We start from the raw sequence: 24,804 nt of genomic DNA, 5'->3' as shown, positions 1-24,804 counted from the left end.
CAGCTGTGAACAGCACCCACCAGAGGAGCTGCTGCCAACTGAAGAGCAGCTGCTACCGCAACCGCCCGAAGAGCAACCGCAGACCAAGGAGTCACTGCCACCAAGGGAGCAGCCACTGAACGACTCAACATCTAGATATGTCAGTGAGATCAAACATGGGTAGACAAAGAAACCCCCAAAGGAAAGAGAAGGAGGACTCTCCAGAAAAGCAGTTAAGTAATACAGAGGCATGCAACATGACAGAAAAAGAATTCAGAATAAGGGTCCTAGAGTGCATAAACCGGATGGAGGAAAAAATCAACAACTTCTACAAGAAGCAAGAAGAAACAGATGAAAAAATCAATAACATATGGAAGAAGCTAGAAGAAACAGATGAAAAAATCAACAACTTAAGTAAGACCCAAGAAGAAATGAAGAGTGATATAGCTGCAATGAAAAACTCCATTGAAAGTATCAACAGTAGACTAGGAGAAGCGGAGGACCGAATTAGTGATTTAGAAGACAAGGAAGCAAAACACACCCAAAACGTACTGCAATTGGAGAAAAAAATGAAAAGACAGGAGGAGAGCCTAAGGGAGCTTTGGGACAACATGAAACGAAACAACATACGAATAATAGGGGTACCAGAACAACAGAAGGATGAACAAGGATTAGAAAACCTATTAGAAGAAATAATATCAGAAAACTTCCCTGAGGTGGGGAAAAAAAAAAGTCACACAAGCCCAGAGAGTCCCAAACAAGGTGAACCCAAAAAGACCCACACCAAGACACATCATAATTACCATGGCAAATGTTCAGGACAAAGAGAGAATCTTACAGGCTGCAAGAGAGAGATGGAAAGTTACATACAAGGGATCTCCCATTAGATTGTCAAATGATTTCTCAACAGAAACACATCAGGCCAGAAAAGAATGGACGGAAATTTACAAAGTGATGCAAAACAAAGGACTGAATCCAAGAATACTCTATCCAGCAAGGCTATCATTCAAACTTGAAGGGGAAATAAGAAGCTTCACAGACAAAAAAAGGCTAAAGGAGTTTATCACCACCAAGCCAGCAATGCAAGGAATGCTAAAGGGACTGGTATAAAAATAAGAAATAAAAAGCTCAGAAAGAAAACAGCCACACAAATACAGAAATGCCTACAAACAAGTACCTTTCAATAATAACTTTAAACGTAAACGGACTAAATGCTCCAAACAAAAGACATCGAGTGGCTGAATGGATAAAAAAACATGACCCATACATCTGCTGTCTACAAGAAACCCACCTCATTAGAAGGGACTCACACAGACTGCAAGTGAAAGGATGGAAAAATATCTTTCAGGCAAATGGAAAGGAAAAGAAAGCTGGGGTAGCAATACTTATATCGGACAAAATAGACCTCAAAGTGAAGGCCATAACAAGAGATAAGGAAGGCCACTTCATAATACTAAAGGGATCAATACAACAAGAAGATATAACCCTGGTAAACATATATGCACCCAATGCAGGAGCACCCAAATTCATAAAAAAACTCCTGGAAGATATCAAAGGAGAGATCGACAACAATACAATCATAGTAGGGGACTTTAATACACCACTGACAGCACTGGATAAGTCCTCTAGACAAATAATCAGCAAAGATACAGCAATCCTAAATGACTCACTAGATCAGATGGACTTAATAGACATCTTCAGAGCACTTCACCCGAAAGCCAGGGAATATACATTCTACTCAAATGCTCATATGACATATTCAAAAATAGACCATATATTGGGTCACAAGCAAAGTATCCCCAAATTCAAGAAAATTGAAATCATAAAAAGCGTCTTCGCAGACCACGATGGCATAATATTAGAAATAAACTACAATAAAAACAACCCAAAATACTCAAACACCTGGAAGCTGAATAGCATGCTATTAAATATTGATTGGGTTACCAATGAAATCAAAGAAGAAATTCGAAACATCCTGGAAACTAATGACAATGAAAACACAACAATCCAAAACCTATGGGACACAATGAAAGCAGTCCTGACAGGGAAGTTTATAGCTCTACAGGCCTATCTCAAAAAACAAGAAAAAATGGTAGTAAATCATCTAACTCTACAACTCAAAGAATTAGAAAGAGAGCAACAAGAAAACCCCAGAGTGAGCAGAAGGAAGGAGATAATAAAGATTAGAGCAGAAATAAATGACATAGAGACCAAAAAAACAATACAGAAAATCAATGAAACCAAGAGCTGGTTCTTTGAAAGGATAAACAAGATTGACAAACCTCTAGCCAGACTCACCAAGAAGCAAAGAGAGAGGACCCAAATAAACAAAATCAGAAACGATAGAGGCGAAATAACAACAGACCCCACAGAAATACAAATGATTGTTAAAAAATACTATGGACAGCTCTACTCCAACAAACTAGACAACCTGGAGGAAATGGACAAATTCCTAGAAAAATACAACATGCCAAAACTCAATCAGGAAGAATCTAAAAATCTCAACAGGCCAATAACTATGGAAGAAATTGAAGCAGTCATCAAAAAGCTTCCAGCAAACAAAAGCCCAGGACCAGACGGCTTCACAGGGGAGTTTTACCAAACATTCAAGGAAGAACTAAAACCTATCCTCCTCAGACTACTACAAAAAATCCAAGAGGAAGGAACACTTCCAAGCTCATTCTATGAAGCCAGCATCACCCTAATAGCAAAACCAGGTAAAGACAACACAATGAAAGAGAATTACAGGCCAATATCCCTCATGAACATAGATGCCAAAATCCTCAACAAAATCTTAGCAAATCGGATCCAGCAGTACATCAGAAAGATCATACACCATGACCAAGTAGGATTTATCCCAGGAATGCAAGGATGGTACAATATCCGCAAATCAATAAACGTGATACATCACATAAACAAATTGAAAGAAAAAAACCACATGGTCATATCAATTGATGCAGAAAAAGCATTTGACAAAATTCAACACCCATTTTTGATAAAAGCTCTCAGCAAGGTGGGAGTAGAAGGATCATACCTCAACATAATAAAAGCCATATATGACAGGCCCACAGCCAACATCATACTCAATGGACAAAAACTAACACCATTTCCCCTAAGAACAGGAACAAGACAGGGATGCCCCCTCTCACCACTCCTGTTCAACATAGTACTGGAAGTGTTAGCCATTGCAATTCGGCAAGAAGAAGAAATAAAAGGCATCCAAATTGGAAAAGAGGGAAGTAAAACTGTCCTTATTTGCAGACGACATGATATTATACATACAAAACCCTAGAGACTCCATCCAAAAACTACTGGACTTAATACATGAATTTGGCAATGTAGCAGGATACAAAATTAACCCCAAGAAATCCGAGGCATTTCTATACACCAATAGTGAACTTTCAGAAAGAGAGATTATAAAAACAATCCCGTTTACCATCGCACCAAAAAAATTAAGCTACCTAGGAATAAACTTAACTAAAGAGGTAAAAGACCTCTACTCAGAAAACTACAGGACGTTGAAAAAAGATATAGAGGAAGACATAAACAGATGGAAGAACATACCGTGTTCATGGATTGGTAGAATCAACATCATTAAAATGTCCATACTACCCAAAGCAATCTATAAATTCAACGCACTTCCCATTAAAATACCAACGGCATACTTCAGAGATCTAGAACGAACTCTCCAAAAATTCATCTGGAATAAAAAAAGACCTCGAATAGCTGCAGCAATCCTGAAAAAGACCAAAGTAGGTGGGATCTCAATACCAGATATCAAGATGTATTACAAAGCCACTGTTCTCAAAACTGCCTGGTACTGGCACAAGAATAGGCATATAGATCAATGGAATAGAATAGAGAGCCCAGAAATCGGCCCGAACCAATATGCTCAATTAATATTTGACAAAGGAGGCAAGAACATACAATGGAGCCAAGATAGTCTCTTCAATAAATGGTGTTGGGAAAATTGGACAGATATATGCAAGAAAATGAAACTAGACCACCAACTTACACCATACACAAAAATAAACTCAAAATGGATAAAGGACTTAAATGTATGACAGGAAACCATAAAAATTCTAGAAGAATCCAAAGGCAACAAAATCTCAGACATATGCCGAAGCAATTTCTTCACTGATACAGCTCCTAGGGCACTTGAAACGAAAGAGAAAATGAACAAATGGGACTACATCAAAATAAAAAGCTTCTGCACAGCAAAAGAAACCATCAACAAAACAACGAGAAAACCCACTGTGTGGGAAAACATATTTGCCAATGTCATATCTGATAAGGGCCTAATCTCCAAAATTTATAGGGAACTCATACAACTTAACAAAAGGAAGATAAACAATCCAATCAAAAAATGGGCAAAGGACCTAAATAGACACCTTTCAAAAGAGGACATTCAGAAAGCCAAGAGACATATGAAAACATGCTCAAAGTCACTAATCATCTGAGAGATGCAAATCAAAACAACAATGAGGTACCATCTCACACCTGTCAGACTGGCTATCATCAACAAATCAACAAACGACAAGTGCTGGAGAGGATGTGGAGAAAAAGGAACACTTGTGCACTGCTGGTGGGAATGCAGACTGGTGCAGCCACTATGGAAGACAGTATGGAGTTTCCTTAAAAAACTGAAAATGGAACTCCCATTTGACCCTGTGATCCCACTTCTAGGAATATATCCCAAGAAACCAGAAACACCAATCAGAAAGGATATATGCACCCCTATGTTCATAGCAGCACAATTCACCATAGCTAAGATCTGGAAACAGCCTAAGTGCCCATCAGTAGATGAATGGATTAGAAAACTGTGGTACATCTACACGATGGAATACTATGCTGCTCTAAAAAGGAAGGAACTCTTACCATTTGCAATGTCATGGATGGAACTGGAGAGCATTATGCTAAGTGAAATAAGCCAGTCAATGATGGAAAAATACCACATGATCTCACTCATTCATGGATAATAGAGACCATTATAAACTTTTGAACAGTAATAGATACAGAGGCAGAGCTGCCTCAAACAGATTGTCAAACTGCAGCAGGAAGGCCGGGGAGGGTTGCGGGGCAGGAGGTAGGGGGGTAAGAGATCAACTAAAGGACTTGTATGCATGCATATAAGCATAACCAGTGGACATAAGACATTGGGGGAGAGGGGAGGCTAGGGGACTGTCTAGGGCGGGGGGATAAAATGGACACATATGTAATACCCTTTGTAATACTTTAAGCAATAAAAAAAATAAAATAAAATAAAAATAAGTGAAGTTATGTTACTTACTTCCAGAATGTAATTTTGCATGAAATAATTGACTGGCAAAGTGTAAAAGGATGATTCAAAGCATGAATTTCTGTTTTTTACTGACTCATATTTTGGCAATGTGGCTTTATTATACCAATAAAAGGATGACACATTTTGTGAACACACACACACACACACACACACACACACACACACACACACCTCCTGTGTGATCCATTCACCCTGGGCCTAGGAGAACACCCCGCAGGGGAATGAGGTGGGCACTCGCACACACATACAATCAAATGCATGCTCTTGGTTGTCCCAGCACTGCTTTGATTTCTCAAACCATTACTATACAAAAGCTCTGAAGATAATTGAATTATTCTGCAAGGATAGAAAGAGCCTGAGTCCTAACAGGTCACAGCTCTAGCCATCATTGCCTTTCTAAAAGGAAGCAACAAACAAGAAACCACAATTTCATAATCTAGCTATCTGTTTTCATGCTCCTAAAATGATAATAAAGAACAAAGTTTTAAGATGTTTATTATGCCTTTCAAAATAAATTTTCACATGTTAGTTTTAACTTCTCAAAAGAAAATCTGCTTATAATGACTTTATTAATCTCTATCACCATCATATTGTGTTTATTAAATGGTGCAAGCAGAGATTGAAATAGTAATTTTATATCCACATGGAGAAGCAATTATCTATTACTACTGTATTAAAAACAATTTCCCCAGGAGAAGCAAGTCATGACAAGTCTTATATGAAGAGAGGGGAGCTGAGGAGGGGAGGTTGGGACTGCCAGCAGCAGCTCCTGGCTGAACCAAGGAAAGGCAAATTCTTGGTGGGAATATTGTCATTATACCTGTTCAGCAATTAATTCCTATTTTCTAACTCCCATCTGAATCAAATAAGCTATCTACTCCTGAAAGAGCAGCCCCATCTTTCTCTTGCTAATCCTCAACTCACCCTTTCACTGTGCCCTCTGAAATCCTTACTACTGAAAAGTACTTATGCCTCTGTATTGTTCTAAGGGTCCTACACACCTGACCTTAACTGACACCTGTCTTTTCTCTGAGACCTTACTTCCTCTTCAACACTAGAGCTAGTTTACTTATGAAGTCACGTGTGCTTCTCCAGCCCTGTTTTGAGGCTGTGGGGCTGAGTGGCATTGGGAGAAGGTATGCTCTATTGCTCTTTGGAGTTTGCAGCACACATTGGTAGGTTCTTCTATCCTTTTAGCTTCATTAATCTTCCAACTACTCTCCAGTTACTCCTAGCCCTTCAGACACACCCTAACCAGCATATATACTCATTCCTGAAAAATGCTGGGACCAGCAGGTAGTATTGAATCACAAGGTTTTTTGTTTGTTTGTTTTTTTGGCTCTCTTGCCCTTCTCTGGCTTTTCAGATCTCTGCAGGGAGGTGGAAAATGGCCTGTGTTCCCTAGGAAGGTGGGCACCTCCTGTGTGATCCATTTGCCCTGCGCCTAGGAGAAAACCCGGCAGGGAATGCAGTGGGCAATGGGCTCCAAATTGTGAAATCCTAGTGATGTCCCCCAGAGCCATATATCACTAATGCAGCCTCAATGTGCTGGGGTGGGGTGAACTTGGGGAACCCAGCCACCTCCTTTGTTGCTTTGCCCTCCCAGCAATAGCAACCTCAGACCTCCATGGAGTCCCCACCATGTGCCTCCACCTAACCTGGGATTAGTCACAGAGTGCTCCCTTCTCTCAGAGAAAAAGTGTTTCTACAGTACCAGTTCTTAGATTTGCAGATAATTTGCTCTGCAACAAGACAGGAAGGGTGAGGAGAGGCGACCAGGCTCTGTGGCTTTGCTTATCTGTTTGGAATGCTGATTGTCAGACAACCATGGCTGCACCTCTGTGCTTAGTCCAGCCGTGGGCAAACTATGGCCCGCGGGCCGGATCCGGCCGTTTGAAATGAATAAAACTAAAAACAAAAAGACCGTACCCTTTTATGTAATGATGTTTACTTTGAATTTATATTAGTTCACACAAACACTCCATCCATGCTTTTGTTCCGGCCCTCCGGTCCAGTTTAAGAACCCATTGTGGCCTTCGAGTCAAAAAGTTTGCCCACCCCTGGCTTAGTCCCTGCTCAGGTCCCTGGACTTAGCTACAGCTGATACTGTCCACTCCTGCAGGAATGCTCACTGTATCTCTCTGCTCCTCCCTGCTGAAGGGAGTGCTAGCCACAACCTAATTCCTCCCCTCTCCAGGCTGAGCCCCGCAGTGAGCTCCAGGCGGAAGGGCTACATCTGTGGCTCATCTCAGCTTTTCTCTCTTCTTGCCTCCCCTGTTTGCTCTCACTTGCCCACCTTTAGATGTTTCAATGCACAGATCTCTCAGACATGTTTGTGCATTGAGCCAGAGAATGCTTTGTTGAATTATAGCTGTTCATATTGTTGAAACTTCCAAGGGAGATATAACGGGGATCTATCATGATGCTATACCTGATGTTAGTCAGAATTTTAAAAAATTCTTTTATTTACTGATTTTATAGAAGGAGGGAGGGGGGGAGAGAGAGAAAGAGAGAGAGAGAGAGAAAGAGAGAGAGAGAGATTGATTGATTTTTGTTCCATTCATTTATGCATTCATTGATAGAGCCTAGAGCAGGGGTGGGCAAACTTTTTGACTCGAGGGCCACAATGGGTTCTTAAACTGGACTGGAGGGCGGGAACAAAAGCATGGATGGAGTGTTTGTGTGAACTAATATAAATTCAAAGTAAACATCATTACATAAAAGGGTTCGGTCTTTTTTTTTTTTTTTTTTTTTAGTTTTATTCATTTCAAACGGGCTGGATTCGGCCCGCGGGCCGTAGTTTGCCCACGGCTGGCCTAGAGTCTCTAGACTAAAGATTGAACCTGAAACCTTGGTGTATGGGAATGACACTTTAATCAACTTAACCAACTGAGTTACCCAGCCAGGGCAGGATTTTAAAAATGTACACCTAAATGATATTATATCTAAATTAATCTAGCTCCTCCATTACCTTTTCATTTAATAACCCTTAATAAATTAAATACTGTTTTAAAAAATGTCCAAATCACTGGCTCTATGGAAAAAAATGATGTTTGAGGGGAATTTTTAAAAACATTATACCACACTTTCAGTTTGTAATAAAAGATATAAGATATTCCATCAGAACTGTAATTCAAGAAAGTGGAACTCCTAAAGAGCAGTTTTATCTATTTAAATGACAAACACTGGGTATTTGAGTGGTAAAGGTTACTAAAAGATTTTGGCATTGTAATCTATCATACCATTGTTATATCTTCTATGAATGATTCATTCCCAACGATATATCATACCTTGAACTTTCTATTCAAATGGAATTAAATTTACTGAACATGAATACTTACTTTGGTGGCAAGACATAGATGTTCATCAGATACTATCACTAACAAATTGAAATTATTTTAAAGAGGTAGTAAGATTGATTTCAGTAAGTCTTGACTAAGTGGCTACATCCACTGTTTAATCTGATGATCATTAATTTTTATAACTATTCTTCACATTGAAAACCAAAGCTAAAAGTATAAATTGTTGTAATTTAAATGGGAGAGTGAATCCTTCATAATTAAGAATAACATGAAAAAGAAAAATTTTTATTAGCAAGGTTGAACATTTAATAGTAACTGGAATAGTAAGTGGACTATAAATAAATATTTATATTGATGTGGCTAGAAGAATATTAACTTTATTTGCTGCCTCTGGCTATGTAAAGATTTTAGCTAAAGAACCAAGGCAAAGTGGGCTATTTGGCAATTATCCTCTAAATCAGGGTTACAAACTATATGCCTAGAGGGCCCAGGCATATAAATTAAATGAGTGAAGCAGGAAGGAGCTGATGTACCTGCATTTCTGAAAGCTCTGTTAAAAGTGTACAGTTGCCCTTCAGCTCCAGCTGACTGCTTGCTCTGCAGACTTAACATTGATAACTTCTGGCTTATAAGTGTTAGCTAAAATGCTTTTAAAATTCTGCATTGCAAAGTTTACCATCAAAATATCTATAGTTCTGCACAGCTCACACTGGGGATGGAGCCCACAACCCAGGCATGTGCCCTGACCAGGAATCGAACCGTGACCTCCTGGTTCATAGGTCGACGTTCAACCATTGAGCCATGCTGGCTGGGCAGGATTCCCTCATTTTTAATAGCCGAATAATATTCCAGTGTGTGTGTGTGTGTGTGTGTGTGTGTGTGTGTGATTATATATATATATATAATTATATATATATATATAATTATATATATATATAAAATTCATTTTATATATATATATATTTTATATTTTATATATATATTTTATATATATATATAATTATATATATATATATAATTATATATATATATATATATATCACACACACACAGCATCTTTAACCATTCATCTGTTGATGAACACTTAGTTTCCATATCTTGGCTATTGTAAATAATGCTGCTATGAACATGGGAATGTAAGTATCTTTTAAGTTAGTATTTTCCTTTCCTTTGTATACATTCCCAGAAGTGACACTGCTGGATCATATGGTAGTTCTATTTTTAATTTTCTTGAGGATTCTCCATAGTGGCTGTATCAGTTTACAATCCCACCAACAGTGTAAAAGAGTTCCCTTGTTTCTACATCCTCACTAGCATTTGCTTTCTTTTTGTCTTTTTGATGATGGCCATCCTAACAGGCTTGAGGTGATATCTCATTGTGGTTTTGAGTTACATTTCCCCAGTGACTAGTGACGTTGAGCACCTTTTCATATCTCTGTTGGCTTTTCATATGTCTTTTTTGAAAAATGTCTGTAAAGGCATTTTGGCTAATTTTACATTGGGTTATTTGTTTTACTTTTTGCTACTGAGGTGTATGGGTTCTTTATATATTTTGGATATTAACTCCTTGTCAAATATATGTTTGAAAATATTTTTTTCCTTTTCTATACATTGTCTTTTCACTTCGATTTGTTTCTTTGCTGTGCTTAAGCTTTTTAATTTGATGTAGTTACATTTGTTTATTTTTTTTATTTTGTTGCTTATGCTTTAGGTGTCATATTCAAAAAAATCACTGCCAAGCCCCATGTCAAGGGGCTTTTCTCCTATCTTTTCTTCTAGGAGTTTCATGTCTTATGTTTAAGTCTTTAACCTGTTTCAAGTTAATTTTTGTGAGTTGTGTAAGATTGGGGTCCAGTTTCATTCTTTTACATGTGAATTATCCAATTTTCCCAACACCATTTATTGAAGAGATTTCCTCTTCCCCTCCCCCTCCCCGAGTATTCTTGGTTTCCTGGTCAAATATTAGTTGACTTGTATGATGGGTTTATTTCTGGGCTCTCAATTATGTTCTTTGATCTATCTGTCTGTTTTTATGTCAGTACCATACTGTCTTGATTACTATAGCTTTATAGTATAGCTTGCAACCAGGAAGTATGGTGGCTTCTGCTTAGTTGTTCTTTCTTAAGATTGCTTTGACTATTCAGGGTTTATTGTGATTCCATATAAATTTTAGGGTTGTTTTTCCTATATCTGTAAAAAAATGCCACTGGATTCTTGATAGGGACTGCATTGGACCTATAGGTGGCTTTTTGGTAGTATGGACATTTTTAATTCTCACCTAAGGATATGCTTTCATTGACTTTAGAGAGAGAGGTTGGGAGGAGAGGGAAAGAAGAAAAACATCATTGTGAGAGAAAAACATTAACAGGTTGCCTCCCGCACATGCCCTGACCAGAGCTGAGCATGGAACCTACAACCTAGGTGTGTGGTGTGTGCCCTGACTGGGAATTGAACCTTTTGTTGTATGGGATGATACTCCAACCCACTGAGCAACACCAGCCAGGGCCTGCTGTCTTTGTGTTTTGATGTCTTGTGGTATTGGTATACTTTAACTTCTATATTATGCTCTTTTGTGTGATTACTACAGGTTTTTCTTTTGTGGTTACCATGAGGCTTACATAAAACATCTTAAAATTATAGCACCCTTTTTAAAACTAATAACTTCAGTAGAATACCTAAGCTTTACACTTTTACTTCTCCTTCCCTTACATTTTAGGTTATTAATGTTATAATTTACATATTTTTATATTGTGTAACTAATAACAGATTATTTAGTGATGGTTGTTTTTACTACATTTGTGTTTGAACTTTAACTAGAGTTGTAAAGGAATTACACACCACCATTACCCTACATAGAATCCAACTCTGACTATGTATTTACCCTTACCAGTGAGTTTTATACTGTCTTCTTATGATTTTATGATGTTAATTGGTGTCCTTTTTTTCCACTCAAAGAACTCCCTTTAGCATTTTTTGTAAGGTGGGTCTCATAGTAATGAATTCCTTCAGCTTTTGTTTGTTTAGAAAAGTCTTTATCCCTCTTTCATTTTTGAAAGGCAGCTTTTCCGGGTAAAGTATTCTTAGTTGACAGTTTTCTTTTCTTTCAGTATTTTGAATATGTCATCACATTCTCTTCTGGCATGAAAAACTTCTGTTGAGAAAACTGTTGCGTCTTATGAGGGGTCTCTGGCATGTAACTTCTCTCTTTTCTCTTGCAGTTTTCAAAATTCTTTTGTTGACTTCTGACAATTTAATTATGAAGTGTTTCTGTGAGGCTCTATTCAGGTTTAACCTATTTGGGATCCTCTGAGCCACGTGGAACTGGATGTTTATTTCTTGCACCAAATTTAGAAAGTTTTCAGGCATTATTGCTTTAATACATTGTCTCTGTCCTTTTATCTTTCTCTTCTCCTTCTGGAATTGCCATAACACAAATATTCTTTCATTGTGTCCCATAACTCTTATAGGCTTTCTTGACTCTTTTTCATTCTTTTCCTATTTACTCCTCAGACTGAATAATTTCAATTATCCTATCTGCCAGGTCACTGATCTTTTTCTTCTGCATGGTTCAATCAGCTTTTGAAGCTCTCTATTGAATGCTTCAGTTCAGTTACTGTATTTTTCAGCTGCATGATTTCTGTTTGATGTTCTTTGAGGTTTCTATTTCTTTGTTGAAATTCTCATTTTGTTCATACATTGTTTTTTTAATTTCATTTAGTTTTCTGTCTATGTTATCTTCAAGTTCATTCACTACATGTTTTTAAGATGAATATTCTGAATTCTTTGAGAGTTCATAGATAGCTTTTATTTAGGATCAGTTATTAAAGCTTTATTAATTTCCTTTGTTGGTGTTATATTTACCCAATTTTTCATGAGCCTTGATTCCTTACATTTGTATCTATGCATTTAGGATAGGTGCTTAAAGTTGTCTTTAAAAAATGAATTTATTTAAGTCTACCTACCCCCCTGAAGTGAATAGATTTTAAAGGAAATAATTAAGTACATATTAGAACAGGTAGTACACAAACATGGTAGTCATGAGAGGGGTATTAAAATGACTGAAGTTTGAGAGACTAGTCAGTCATAACAGGCCCAAGTCTTTTAATCTATAATCTATTGCTTATCTATGCATACATTATATGCTGCTTTAGCTCTCAGAGGTTACATAACAGGCATAAAATCTTCAAACTATACCAGGCCGTTATAAGACTGATTTTTTCCTAGAAACTATTTTTTAAAAATATGGCAATAATGATCAGTCATTCTCTGTTCTCAAATATGTACTAATTTCCAGCCCCCAAATTGTTCCTTCTGCTTGGAATGACTGGCTTCCCATCTCTACCTGCTGAAATCCTACAATCCTTCAAAGTCCATGCTAAATGCAATCATGCAATCTCTTTCATGCAACCTTTCCTCATCCTGAAATCTGATGAATTTCTCTGCCTTTCACAGTATCAATAGCACCTTCCCTTTCTACTGTGCTTCCCATTACAGTTTTCGTGGTATTTATGATATTTAAATAATTATATTCTTCTACCTAGTAGATTTTAAGCATTTTCATGTGAGAAAAATAAAGAGTATGATTTTTATTCACCTTTATACAACTACAGCACTTAACAAAGTGCCTTATACACAGACTAAGCACATAATTAATATTTGCTGAATTGAATTTAATATTTTAAGCAGCGTTCATGTGACACTTACAATTTTGCGCTTGATCATGAAGAGTGGAATTTTTGCGTGGAGAGGGGTTGAGGACAGTTCTTTATGAACCGTTGATAAGTACAATCTTCTTTTGATATTCCCTAAATCAGTAATTCTGAAAAAAGAAAGAGAAAAGAAGAGAGAAAGATTTCCATCAAGATAATAACCACGTCTTTGGATAATCATCAAAATGATATAATTTATCATATAGGCTCTTTCCAACAGGGAGATCAAACACAGAATTTAAGAATTGCCTTTTTTTCTCTCAAGAAGTAATAAAATTTCTTCCTTAAATTCAAAGTGCTCACAAGTTTGAATGTATAAATTCACTCAATATGCTAATTTATTTCAGTACTTTATACTAGATTTCCAGTCTTCCAGCCTATGAAAAGAATTCAATTTGTATGAACTGAATAACTGCTAGCCTTTAATAACCATGCTTGTTCCAGCCCCTTAAGTTTGTGTTATCTTGGGACATACTGTCACATACTAAATAAGAAAACATTATGGGTTTCTTTCCCTGAAAATGCACCTGTCATTTTATATAGGCTGTTAGTCTGCTTAGAGACAGACACAAAACACTGACTGTCGGTTTCACTTTCTAAGCACATATCTTCAAACCAGAATTATAATACACAAGTTTATTGCTCACTATTCAGGTCAACCTGCAGTGATACCAAGGACACTGAATTTGAACATCTTTAATAGATTTAGAGAATAGCCATGATCATAAAGATTAGGTTTTCTTCAAATTGATAGGAGCTCATTTTTGTGTTCTGCTTCCTTTAGGTCTCAGAGATAACACCGCAGGCTAAAATCTCCAAACCTGTCTCAGGCTGCTGTATAGTAGAATTGATGCTTCCTGAAAGGCTATCTTTTTATTGGAGTATAGTTAATTTCCCCCCTATTTTTAGCAACCTTGTCTACATATACCAACTGCTAATTTTCTACAATTAGCAATTTCCAAAGGAGAAAACATTTAATTTGAATATTTGTAGTGTAATTAACTATTTTTTAAGTCAACATAGCCTTCTTTTCTACTTTTAAGTAAGTTTATTGGGGGTGACACTGGTTAACAAAATTACACAGGTTTCAGGTGCACAATTCCACAACACATCATGTACCACTGTATTAGGTTCACCACACCAAGTCAAGTCTCCTTCCATCACCACTTACCCCCCCATACACTGGCCAACACCTTCCCCAACTCCCTTCCCCCTAGAAATTAACAAACTGTTGTCTGTGTCTATGACTTTCTATTTTTTGCTCAATCCCTCCACCCCCCGCAAGACCCCACCCTTCGGACAGCTGTTAGCCTGCCTCTATCTATGAGTCTCTCTCTCTTTTGCTTGTTAGTTTTCATTTTGTTCATTAGATTCCACATATTAGTGAAATCATATACTTGTCTTTTTCTGACTGGCTTATTTCACTTAGCATAATGCCCTCTAGTTCCATCCATGCTGTCACAAAATATAAGGTTTCCTTTTTTTTTAACAGCCTAGTAGTATTCCATTGTGTAAATATACCATAGTGTTTTTTTTATCCACTTGGCTGTGTCCAAATCTTGGCTATTGTAAATAACATTGCATTGAAGATAGGGGTGCATATATTCTTTCGAATTAGTGTTTTGGGGTTCTTCAGATAAATTCTCAGAAGTGGAACAAGTATATCATAAGGCAGTTTTATTTTTAAATTTTTGAGGTAACTCCATATTCCTTTCCACAGTGGCTGCACCAATTTGCATTAAAACCAACAGTGCATAAGGGTTCCCTTTACTCCACATCCTCATTAACACTTGTTTGTTGATTGATGATAGCCATCTGACAGGTGTGTAATGATACCTCATTGTGGTTTTAATTTGTAGTTCTCTGATGACTAGTGATGTTGAGAATCTTTTCATATGTCTATTGGCCATCTGTATGTCTTCTTTGGAGAAGTGTCTATTCAAGCTCTTTGTCCATGTTTAAAATTTGGTTTTTAGTGTTGATTTTGATAAGTTCTTTACAAATTTTAGATATTAACCCTTATTAGATGTATTGGTGAATATGTTCTCTCATTCAGTGGGTTATCTTTTCATTTTGTTAATAGTTTCCTTTGGTGTACAAAAGCTTTTTAGTTTGATGTAGTACCATTTATTAATTTTATTTTGTTTCCCTTACCCAAGGAGATATAGCACAAAAAATATTGCTATGAGAAATGTCCGAGATTTTACTGCCTGTTTTCTTCTTGGATTTTTATGGTTTTAAGTTTAACATTAAGTCTTTAATAGATTTTGAGTTTATTCTTATATATGATGTAGGTCAGTCTAGTTTCATTTTTTTTGCACAAATATGTATAATTTTCCCTACAACATTTATTGTATGTTTTTGACTCCTTGTCAAATATTAATTAACTATAAAGGTATCCATTTATTTCTGGGCTCTCTATTCTGTTCCATTGATCTATATGTCTGTTTTTATGTCGGTGGCAAGCTGTTCTGAATACTATGGCCTTGTACTATAGCTTGATATCAGGTAGTGTGATTCCTCCAACTTTGTTCTTCTTTCTCAAGATTGCTTTGGCTATTTGGGTTCATTTGTGGTTCCATATAAATTTTTGAAATATTTGGTCTAGTTCTGTGAAACACACCATTGGTAGCTTGATTGGAATTGCACTGAATCTATAAATGCTTTGGGTAGTATGGATATTTTAATGATGTTAATTTTTCCTATCCATGAATATGGTATGTGCTTCCACTTATTTGTATCTTCTTCAATTTCTTTCTTTAGTGTTTTCTACTTTTTCGAATACAGGTCGCTTTCATCCTTGGTTAAATTTATTCCTAAAGTATTTTATTCTTTTAGAAGCAATTGTGAATGGGATTGTTTTCTTAGTTTCCCTTTCTAATATTTCATTATTGATGTATAAAAATGCAACTGATTTCTGTATATTTATTTTTGTATCCTTCTATTTTACTGAATTGATTTATCACTTCTAGTAGTTTTCTGGTAGAATCTTTAGGGTTCTCTATATACAGTATCATGTCATCTACAAATAATAACAGTTTTACTTCCTTTCCAATTTGGATGCCTTTTATTTTTTCTTCCTGTCTGATTGCTGTGGCTAGGATTTCCAGTACTATGTTGAATAAAAGTGGTGAAAGTGGACACCCCTGGCTTGCTATTGATTTTAAGGAAAATGCTTGTAGTTTTTACCCGTTGAGTATAATGTTGGCTGTGGGTTTGTCATATATGGCTGTTATTACATTAAGGTATGTTTCCTCTATTCCCACTCTGCTGAGTTTTTATCATAATCGGGTGCTGGATTTTATCAGGAGCTTTTTCTGCATCTATTGATATGATCATATGGTTTTTATCCTTCATTTTGTTTATACGGTGTATCACATTTGTTATTTGTGAATAATGTAGCCATCTTGCATCCCTGAAATAAATCCCACTCAATCATGATGTATTGCTAGATCTAGTTTGCTAATATTTTGTTGAGAATTTTAGCATCTATGTTCATCAGGGAAATTGGCCTATAACAAAGCATTTTCTGTAGCTCTTTCCTCCCCTGCCTATGTTTCTAATCACATTATTTACTTCCTCTACGATACTCTACATATTTTTCTGTAGAAAACTATTACTGAACAATGGTAAGAATAAGTACAGTAAAAATTAGATAATTTCAGATTATGGCCATAAAGCTAAAAATTCTACCCTACCTGCACTATACAATGCCATAAAGTCATCTAAAAAAGCAATACACTATTTCAATCCACAGAGATAGGGTTTAAAATGTGAAACTACTACATAGTTTTACACTTAGATGTATATAAATAAATGTAGTATAATATCTGCCCCAAAGCAATGTGCTCAAAGTGGGATGGATGTGCATATGGGGCTGAAGGGTGCTATACAACCATTCATTGAAGTGCAGGAAGAAACTACTAAAACTATCTTTCATCCCACCCCTTTAAAATGTTATTTCTGTGCACATGTCAGTACAGTAATATATTTATATAATTTGAAATAAATAAATGTACCTATGTGGTTAGTGTGCACAAACATTTTAACAATAGAATACAGGGTCAAATATATTTGGAAAGCATTGTCAGAAGTAATTCTATCAGCTCTCTTCTATAAGAAGCTCTGATTATGGAATAGAAGAAAAGACTATATAGAGGTTCTGGAAAGAAAAAGGTGGAAAAGTTTGATGCATCAAACAAAAAGTTTAGTTGCATCAACCAAAAACTCATTTGAGACACAGTTTTATTAAAGGTTTGCTTTACTTGTAGGAATAAAATGATATAATTTTTATTTGAATTAGGTAAGGATCAAACTCCAAACAGAGAAACATTTGAGTATATACCATTTTCTCAATATATAAAACAATAAGAACATTCATTCATTCATTCATTCATTCATTCATCCATTCACAAGTTCAACAAATACTCATTGAACCAGGTAATAACCTGGGAATACAATGCAGAATAAAATAGTAAAAAGAAAGGCAAGGTCCCTATCCTCTTGGAGCTTCTATTCTAGTGGAAAAGGCAAGTGGAAAAGTATAAAGAGACAACATACATGCAAGTATCTTAAGTGCAATGAAGAAAACATGTAAGAGACTAAGCTAGAAAAGATGAAGAAATGACCTACTTCAGACAGGAAAGCTAGCAGGGGTAGCACCTAGAAGGTAAGGGAGGGACATGAAGTAGAAAGGGTAGGCAGGAGCCAAGGCATGCAGGGTCTTTATGCCAAGGTAAGGGGTTTTTAAATTTACTAGGAGCCCAGTGCACGAATTCATGCACCTTGAAAGGAACTGTGGGCCACGAGGCTGTAGTGGGCACAGGGGCGGGTCGTGGCCCATCCTCTGCACCCCTGCCTGGCCTCTCCCGTCGCGGCCACGGGTCCCATCTGCCAGCAGCCCCACTCCCGCTGCTGCCACTCCCACGTGCTGATGGTGCCGGCCCCACTCACACCTGTTGACAGCGCGGAGCGATAGGGGCCAGCGCCAGCAGCAGGTGTGAGCGGGGCTGGCACCATTAGCGGGTGTGAGCAGCGGCTGCTGCCTTGATCTCCCCTCAGGAGCAGGGGGAGGTGGAGAAGCACTCAGGGGCAACTGGGGCTGGCAGCTTCTGCTCACACATGCTGACAGTGCTGAGCAATCGGGACTGGCGCCAAGCACTGGCAGTGGGTGCAAGTGGCGGCTCTGGCGCCAGCTGCGGGTGCAAGCGGGGCCATCACCAGCAGCGGGTGTGAGAGGAGGCTGCCAGCCTTGATTGCCTCTCAGGAGCAGGAGGAGGTGGAGAAGTCCTGAGGGGCGGGCGATCAGGGCCAGCAGCCGCCACTTGCACCCACTGATGGCACCAAGGGACCGGGGCCAGTGCTGGCAGTGGGTGCAAGAGGCGACTCTGGCACCAGCAGCAGATGCAAGAGGGGCCGGTGCTGGCAGCAGGTGTGAGCGCTGGGCAGGACCACAGAGCAAAGAATTTTCAGTAACCACCAGAGGCTCGCCCTGATGACAGCAACTAGTGCCCTGCCTTTGTCTGGCAGCCCCACTCACCTGCTCCACCATCCCATCGCAGCTGACACCTGTCATGTTCTGTGCTCTGCCACCTGCTGCCGATGCCTGCCATGTTCCATGCGTGCTCCCTGGTGGTCAGCGCACGTCATAGCGACCGGTTGTTAGGTTGTTCCTCCACTTGGTCTATTTGCATATTAGGGATATATATATATATATATATATATATATATATAGACTAGAGGCCTGGTGCACAAAATTCTTGCACAGTTGGGGGGTGCCTTAGCCTGGCCTGCACCCTCTCACTATCTGGGACTGCTGGCTCCTAATCGCTCACCTGCCTGTCTGCCTGATCGCTCCTAACCACTCGCCAGCCTGCTTGATTTCCTCTAACCACTCTGCCTGCCTGCCTCATTGCCCCTAACCACTCACCTGCCTGCCTGATTGCCCCTAACCCCCTGCCTGCCTACCTGATCACCCCTAACTACTCACCTGCCTGTCTGATTGCCCCTAAGCTCGCCTGCCTGCCTAATCACCCATAACCACCTCTGCTTGCCTGCATGATTACCCCTAACCACTCTGCCTCCCTGCCTCATTGCCCCTAACTGCCTCTACCTCGACCCCCGCAGCAGCAGCTTCATTTGGAATGACGTCCGGAAGGTCATTCGGCTGTCTGATCTAATTAGCATATTACGCTTTTATTATTATAGCCTGTTCACAATAGGAAGCTATTAGAGTCAACATTCTACCCAGTATGATAAATGGATATGACAAAAATAGTTATGTTCTCTTTTATTTCTTTATTGGGGTAAAATTTGTGTAATTGAAATGCATAGATTTTTGTGTAAAATCTTAAAAATTTTTTTTTTATTTAGCTTCATTCTTGAGAGTATTACAGGATGTCCCTGATTTTTCCCCATTGGCCCCTCCCCTCACCCTGCCCCATTCCTGCACCACCCCAGGCCTTCACCACACTATTGTCTGTGGCCATGGATTATGCATATCCTATCTAATAAAGATGGAATATGCAAATTGACCATCACACTGTCACAATGATGGTGGCGCCCATAACCACAAGATGGCGGTGCCCAGTACCCTCAGCCCCACCAGAGTCCCACAGTCCTTTCAGCCCAGGTGGGGGGGCGGCAGGTGCATGGTGCGGCTGGACCCACCCTCAGCCCCCCAGCCGCTCAGGGCTGGCCCGAGGTGCAGGCAAGCCTTGGATGGCAGCTGCCCAGCCTACACCCAAAGCACAGGCAAGCCTCGAATGGCAGCTGCCCAGCCACTCAGGGCCGGCCCGAGGTGCAGGCAAGCCTTGGATGGTGGCTGCCCAGCCGCCCAGGGCCACCCGAGGCTCAGGTAACCAGGGCCGGCAGAGGCTTGTGCTGCTGGCAGTGGCAGCAGCAGAGGTGTGATGGAGGCATCACCTTCCCCTGATGGCCGGGTCACCTCCTGCCCCTGAGAGCTCCCAGACTGTGAGCAGGCCGGGCTGAGGGAACCTCACTCCAGTGCATGAATTTTCATGCACAGGGCCTCTAGTATGCATATAAATTCTTTGCTTAATCTCCTGTGTTTTGATAAATGTACTAGTATACGCACATGTAATTACCACTCCAATCAAAATATAGAACTTTTTCATCACCTTAAAACTTGCTTCCTGTCCCCTTATTGTCAATCCTCACTCCTGATTTCTATCATCATGGGTAAGTTTTATCTGTTCTTCAACTTCTAATAAATATAATAGTAGACTATATTATTTTGTGACTAGCTTCTTATACTTATCACATTATGTTTTTGAGATTCATCCATATTGTAGCATCCATATTGTACCAATAGTTCTTTTTTAAAATTGCTGAGTCTTGTCTGCAATTTGTTTATCTATTTTCCTATTGATGGACATTTGTTTCCAATACTGGTTTCTTATGAAAACCTGTAAGAACATGCTTGTAGAGTCTTCTTATGGATGTGTTTTTTCATCCTCTTGATAATTAAGAATGGGCTTACTAGGTCATTGGGAAAGATACACATATAACTTTATAGACACAGTCCTCCAAAGTGGTTGTCGTGGTTATACATCCTCACCGACTCTTGTTGCTATCAGACTTTATGTTAGCCAATTCTAGTGGGTATGAAATGGATATCATTGTGATTTTATTTTCATTTCTCTTATGAATAATGACATTGAACACTTTTCCATGTATTTACTGGTATATTTTGTGAAGAATCTCAAGTTTTTTACTCAAATTTTTATTGGGTTGTTCTCTTATTATAACTGTAAGAGTTCTTTATATATTTTGGATACACAGTCTTTGTCAATACATATGTATTGTGAATATTTTCTTGCCTATTATATTAATAGTATGTATTTATAATCTTTTATTTGGAAATAATGTCTGATTTAGGGAAAAGTATCAAGAATACTATAGAGAAACTCCTTTATGCTTTATCTAGTTTTGCTTATTGCTTAATGATGTCTTTTGATTAGCAGATGTTTTCAATTTTCATGAAATCCAGTTTATCATTATTTATATAGTGATATGCCTCCTAAGTCCTAAAACAACCTTGCCTAGCCAAAAGTTGCAAAAATACTTTCCTATGTTTCTTTTGAGATCTTCATAGTTTTCATATTTAGTCTATGTTCCACTGTTAATTAATTTGTGTACTGTGTGAGGTAGTTTTGGGTGTGGGTCTATTTCTTTCTGTATGTTTACCCAGTCATCACAGCACCATTGTTAGAGACTCCCCTTTCCTCATTGAAATGCACTGGTACTTTGTTGAAAATCAATTGACTATACATACATACTAGCATGTGTGGATCTATTTCTGGGCTGTATTGATCCATTTGTTTTACTTATCCATTTGTTCATTCTTATACCAATGTCACATTGTGTTGATTACTATAGATTTATAGTAAGTCTTAAATTAAAACTAGTTCAAAAAAACTCTTCAACTTGTTCTGTTTTTTTGTTGTTTTTTTTAAAAATATCTTTTGATTTTTTACAGAGAGGAAGGGAGAGGGATAGAGAGTCAGAAACATCGATGAGAAAGAAACATTAATCAACTGCCTCCTGAACACTCCCTACTGGGTATGTGCCCGCAACCAAGGTACATGCCCTTGACTGGAATTGAATCTGGGACCCTTAAGTACACAGGCTGATGCTCTATCCACTGAGCCAAACCGGTCAGGGCTCCCCCCCACCTCCCCCCCCGCAAGGTTTGTTTGGCCCTCGCTTTTCCATATAGATTTTAGGACACTATCATTTTCTATTAAAAAAAAAAAAGGTGTTGAGAGTTTAACTTGGATTGTGCTGAACTTAGAGATCAATTTGGGAGGAACAATATTGAGTTTCCCAATCAATTTACATGATATATCTCTCCATTTATTTAGGTCTTGTTTAATTTCTTTCACAATGTTTTACAGTTTTCAATTTAGAAGTCTTGCACATCTTTTGTTAAATTTATTCTAAGTATGTTGTTTTCTGACATGACGAAAAAGCATTTGAAAATACCAATTACCAGCCAAATGTTACTAATATACAGAAATACTATTGATTTTAATATATAGACCTCGTTTCATATGTCCTGGCTTAATTCACTTCTGAGTACTAACAGTTGTTTTGCAGGTTCCTAAAGATTTTCTACATAAATAATCAAGTCTTCAGTGAATAAAGACTTTTACGTCTGCTTTTCCCAATCTTTATACCTTTTCTTTCTTTTTCTCACATTACTGCACTGGCTAGGACCTCCAACATATACTAAATAGAAGTGGTGAGAGTATAAAATCTTGCCTTGTTCCTGGTAATAGGGGGAAAGTGTTCAGTATGTTTCTATTAAATATGATGTTCGATGAAAGTTTCCTTTATCAAATTGAAGATGTTCTCTTCTATTTCTAGTTTTTTTGTGAGTTGTTTTTTTTTTTTTAAATCAGGAAAGGGTGTGATATTTTGTCAAATGATTTTTCTGCCCTAATTGAGATGATCCTATTGTTTTTCTCCTTTATTCTGTCCATATGACTTATTTTCATAAGTGAAACCAGCCTTGTATTTTTGACAGAAGTTTCAATTGTGCTAGCATTTTTTTGAGGATGTTTATAGCAATGTTCATGGGAGACATTGGTCTGTAATTTTCTCGTAGTGTCTATGTCAGCCAAGACCTGAGGGTGGCTGAAGGCCAGACCCAGGGTGAGGGGACACCTGAGTGGGAGTCTGCAGCCCCTGCTCTCCAGTCACTTGTTACCTCAGAGAAGGGCCATCCCATAGCTTCCCCCAGCGGGTGTGCACCAGTTCCAAGAATCCAGACCTGAACCCAGGGGGTGCAAGGGAGGACCTGGACATTTTGTACAATGGGTTCCCAGGACTTGGGCTTCTCTATGGAGATTTCAGGGTCAGAGCAGGGTCTGCAGGGGGTCCGAGTTGGGTGCAGTCACCTTGTCTGGGCCAGGGCTTCTTGGATGGGGATTAGCCACAGCCACTTGCCCTCAGAACCTGCATGTGCCCAGAGGAGGGCCCAGGGGAGAGTGACATGCACCATTGATCATGGACTTTACAGTGTATGCTACCACCTGGAGTTTAGAAAAATAATGTTTTCACACCCCCCCCCCCCCCACCAAAAGCTAGTTCCATAAAGTGATCTGGAAAGTGTCTACTCCTCCTTTATTGTTGGAAAATTTGTTTACAATGGTGCTAGTTATTCTTTAAATATTAACAGAATTCATTCAAGTCTGAAATTTTCTTTGCAGAAAGATTTTGGTTACACATTCAATTCTTTAATAGATTATAGGGCTATTCAAATTTCTAATTTTTGTTTCAGTTTTGGTGAACTGTGCTTTTCATTAAAACTGTTGAGTTTATTGCCGTAAAGTTATTTATATTTTCTCCTTCATTATCTTTTTAACATCAATAGGATCTGTAGGGGCATCCTCTCTCATTCCTGACATTGATAATTTGTATCTTCTTTTTTTATTAACCATTCCTGATATGGTTTATCAAGTTGATCTTTTTAAAGAAACAACTTCTGGCTTTGTAAAACTTCTCTATTCTTTTTTTTTTTAAGATTTAAAAAATTGATTTTGGAGGGAGGGAGGCAGGAAGGGTGAGAGAAAGAGAGAAACAGCAATGTGAGAAAGTAACATTGATCTGTTGTCTCCTGCACATGCCCTGACTGGGAATCGAACTCATAACCCTTTTTTTTTTTTCTTTTGGTGTATGATACTCCAACTGAGCCACCTGGGGCCAGAGCAAAATTTCTCCATTCTTTGTTTTCAATTTTATTGATTCTTATTTTATTTTTATTATTTTTTTCCTTCCACTTATTTTGGTTTAATTCATTCCCCACCCTCTCCACCAGCTTCTTAGGATGAAAAGTTAGATCATTAATTTTAAACATTTCTCTTAAAACTATAAGGTCTTCCCTTAGCATTATGTTACCTGCATCCCACAAATTCTAATATGTTATTTTTTTTCCAGTTTGAAATATTTTTTCATTTCCCATATGATTTCTTCTTTGGATCTTGTGATATTTAGAAGTGTGCTGTATAATTTCCAAAGAGTATAGTCTTTTCTATATATTGCATTGCTATTGATTTTTAATTTAATTCCACTGTGGTCAGAGAACATACTTTGTAAAGTTTCCTCTTTAAAAAAAAACCAATGTAACAAGACACCGTATGACTCAGTATATGACTGGTAAGTGGTTTATATGCACTTGAATTTCTTTGATGCTAATATTTTAAAACTCTAAAACATTAAAGTCTATTTTCCCTTAAATCTATTTAATACTGATCTATCATCTATTGACCGTTAGCACAATCTATCATGTTTCTGGGCAATTTAGCACCTGTATCACAATTTCCTTTTATGACATCAGTCTGGATAATTTAAATATCCACATGGAGAATAAAACTTAATCTAAATCTAACCTCTTCCATCTATGAACAGTCTCACTTTGTAGCCCATCATTACTAGGAATTGCTCGACTTTATGGTCTCCTATGTAACTTTTCCTCCTGATCCATTAA

General features: G+C 38.2%; 1 protein-coding gene across 7 annotated transcripts in view; it reads right to left on the bottom strand.

Annotated features, from left to right (window-relative positions):
• The window catches only part of CFAP20DC (CFAP20 domain containing), a 236,786-nt gene that overhangs the window by 138,809 nt on the left and 73,173 nt on the right, over positions 1 to 24,804 (bottom strand). For all 7 annotated transcript variants that reach the window (XM_036331721.1, XM_036331722.1, XM_036331723.1 and 4 more), the window contains one exon: positions 13,288 to 13,402. In XM_036331721.1, the coding sequence (XP_036187614.1) occupies positions 13,288 to 13,402 (115 nt within the window). The remainder of the gene's footprint in view (positions 1 to 13,287; positions 13,403 to 24,804) is intronic.

This window comes from Myotis myotis, unplaced genomic scaffold, assembly GCF_014108235.1.
Source record: "Myotis myotis isolate mMyoMyo1 unplaced genomic scaffold, mMyoMyo1.p scaffold_m19_p_13, whole genome shotgun sequence".
Taxonomy (NCBI): domain Eukaryota; kingdom Metazoa; phylum Chordata; class Mammalia; order Chiroptera; family Vespertilionidae; genus Myotis; species Myotis myotis.
This window is presented reverse-complemented; position numbering and strand designations above follow the sequence as displayed.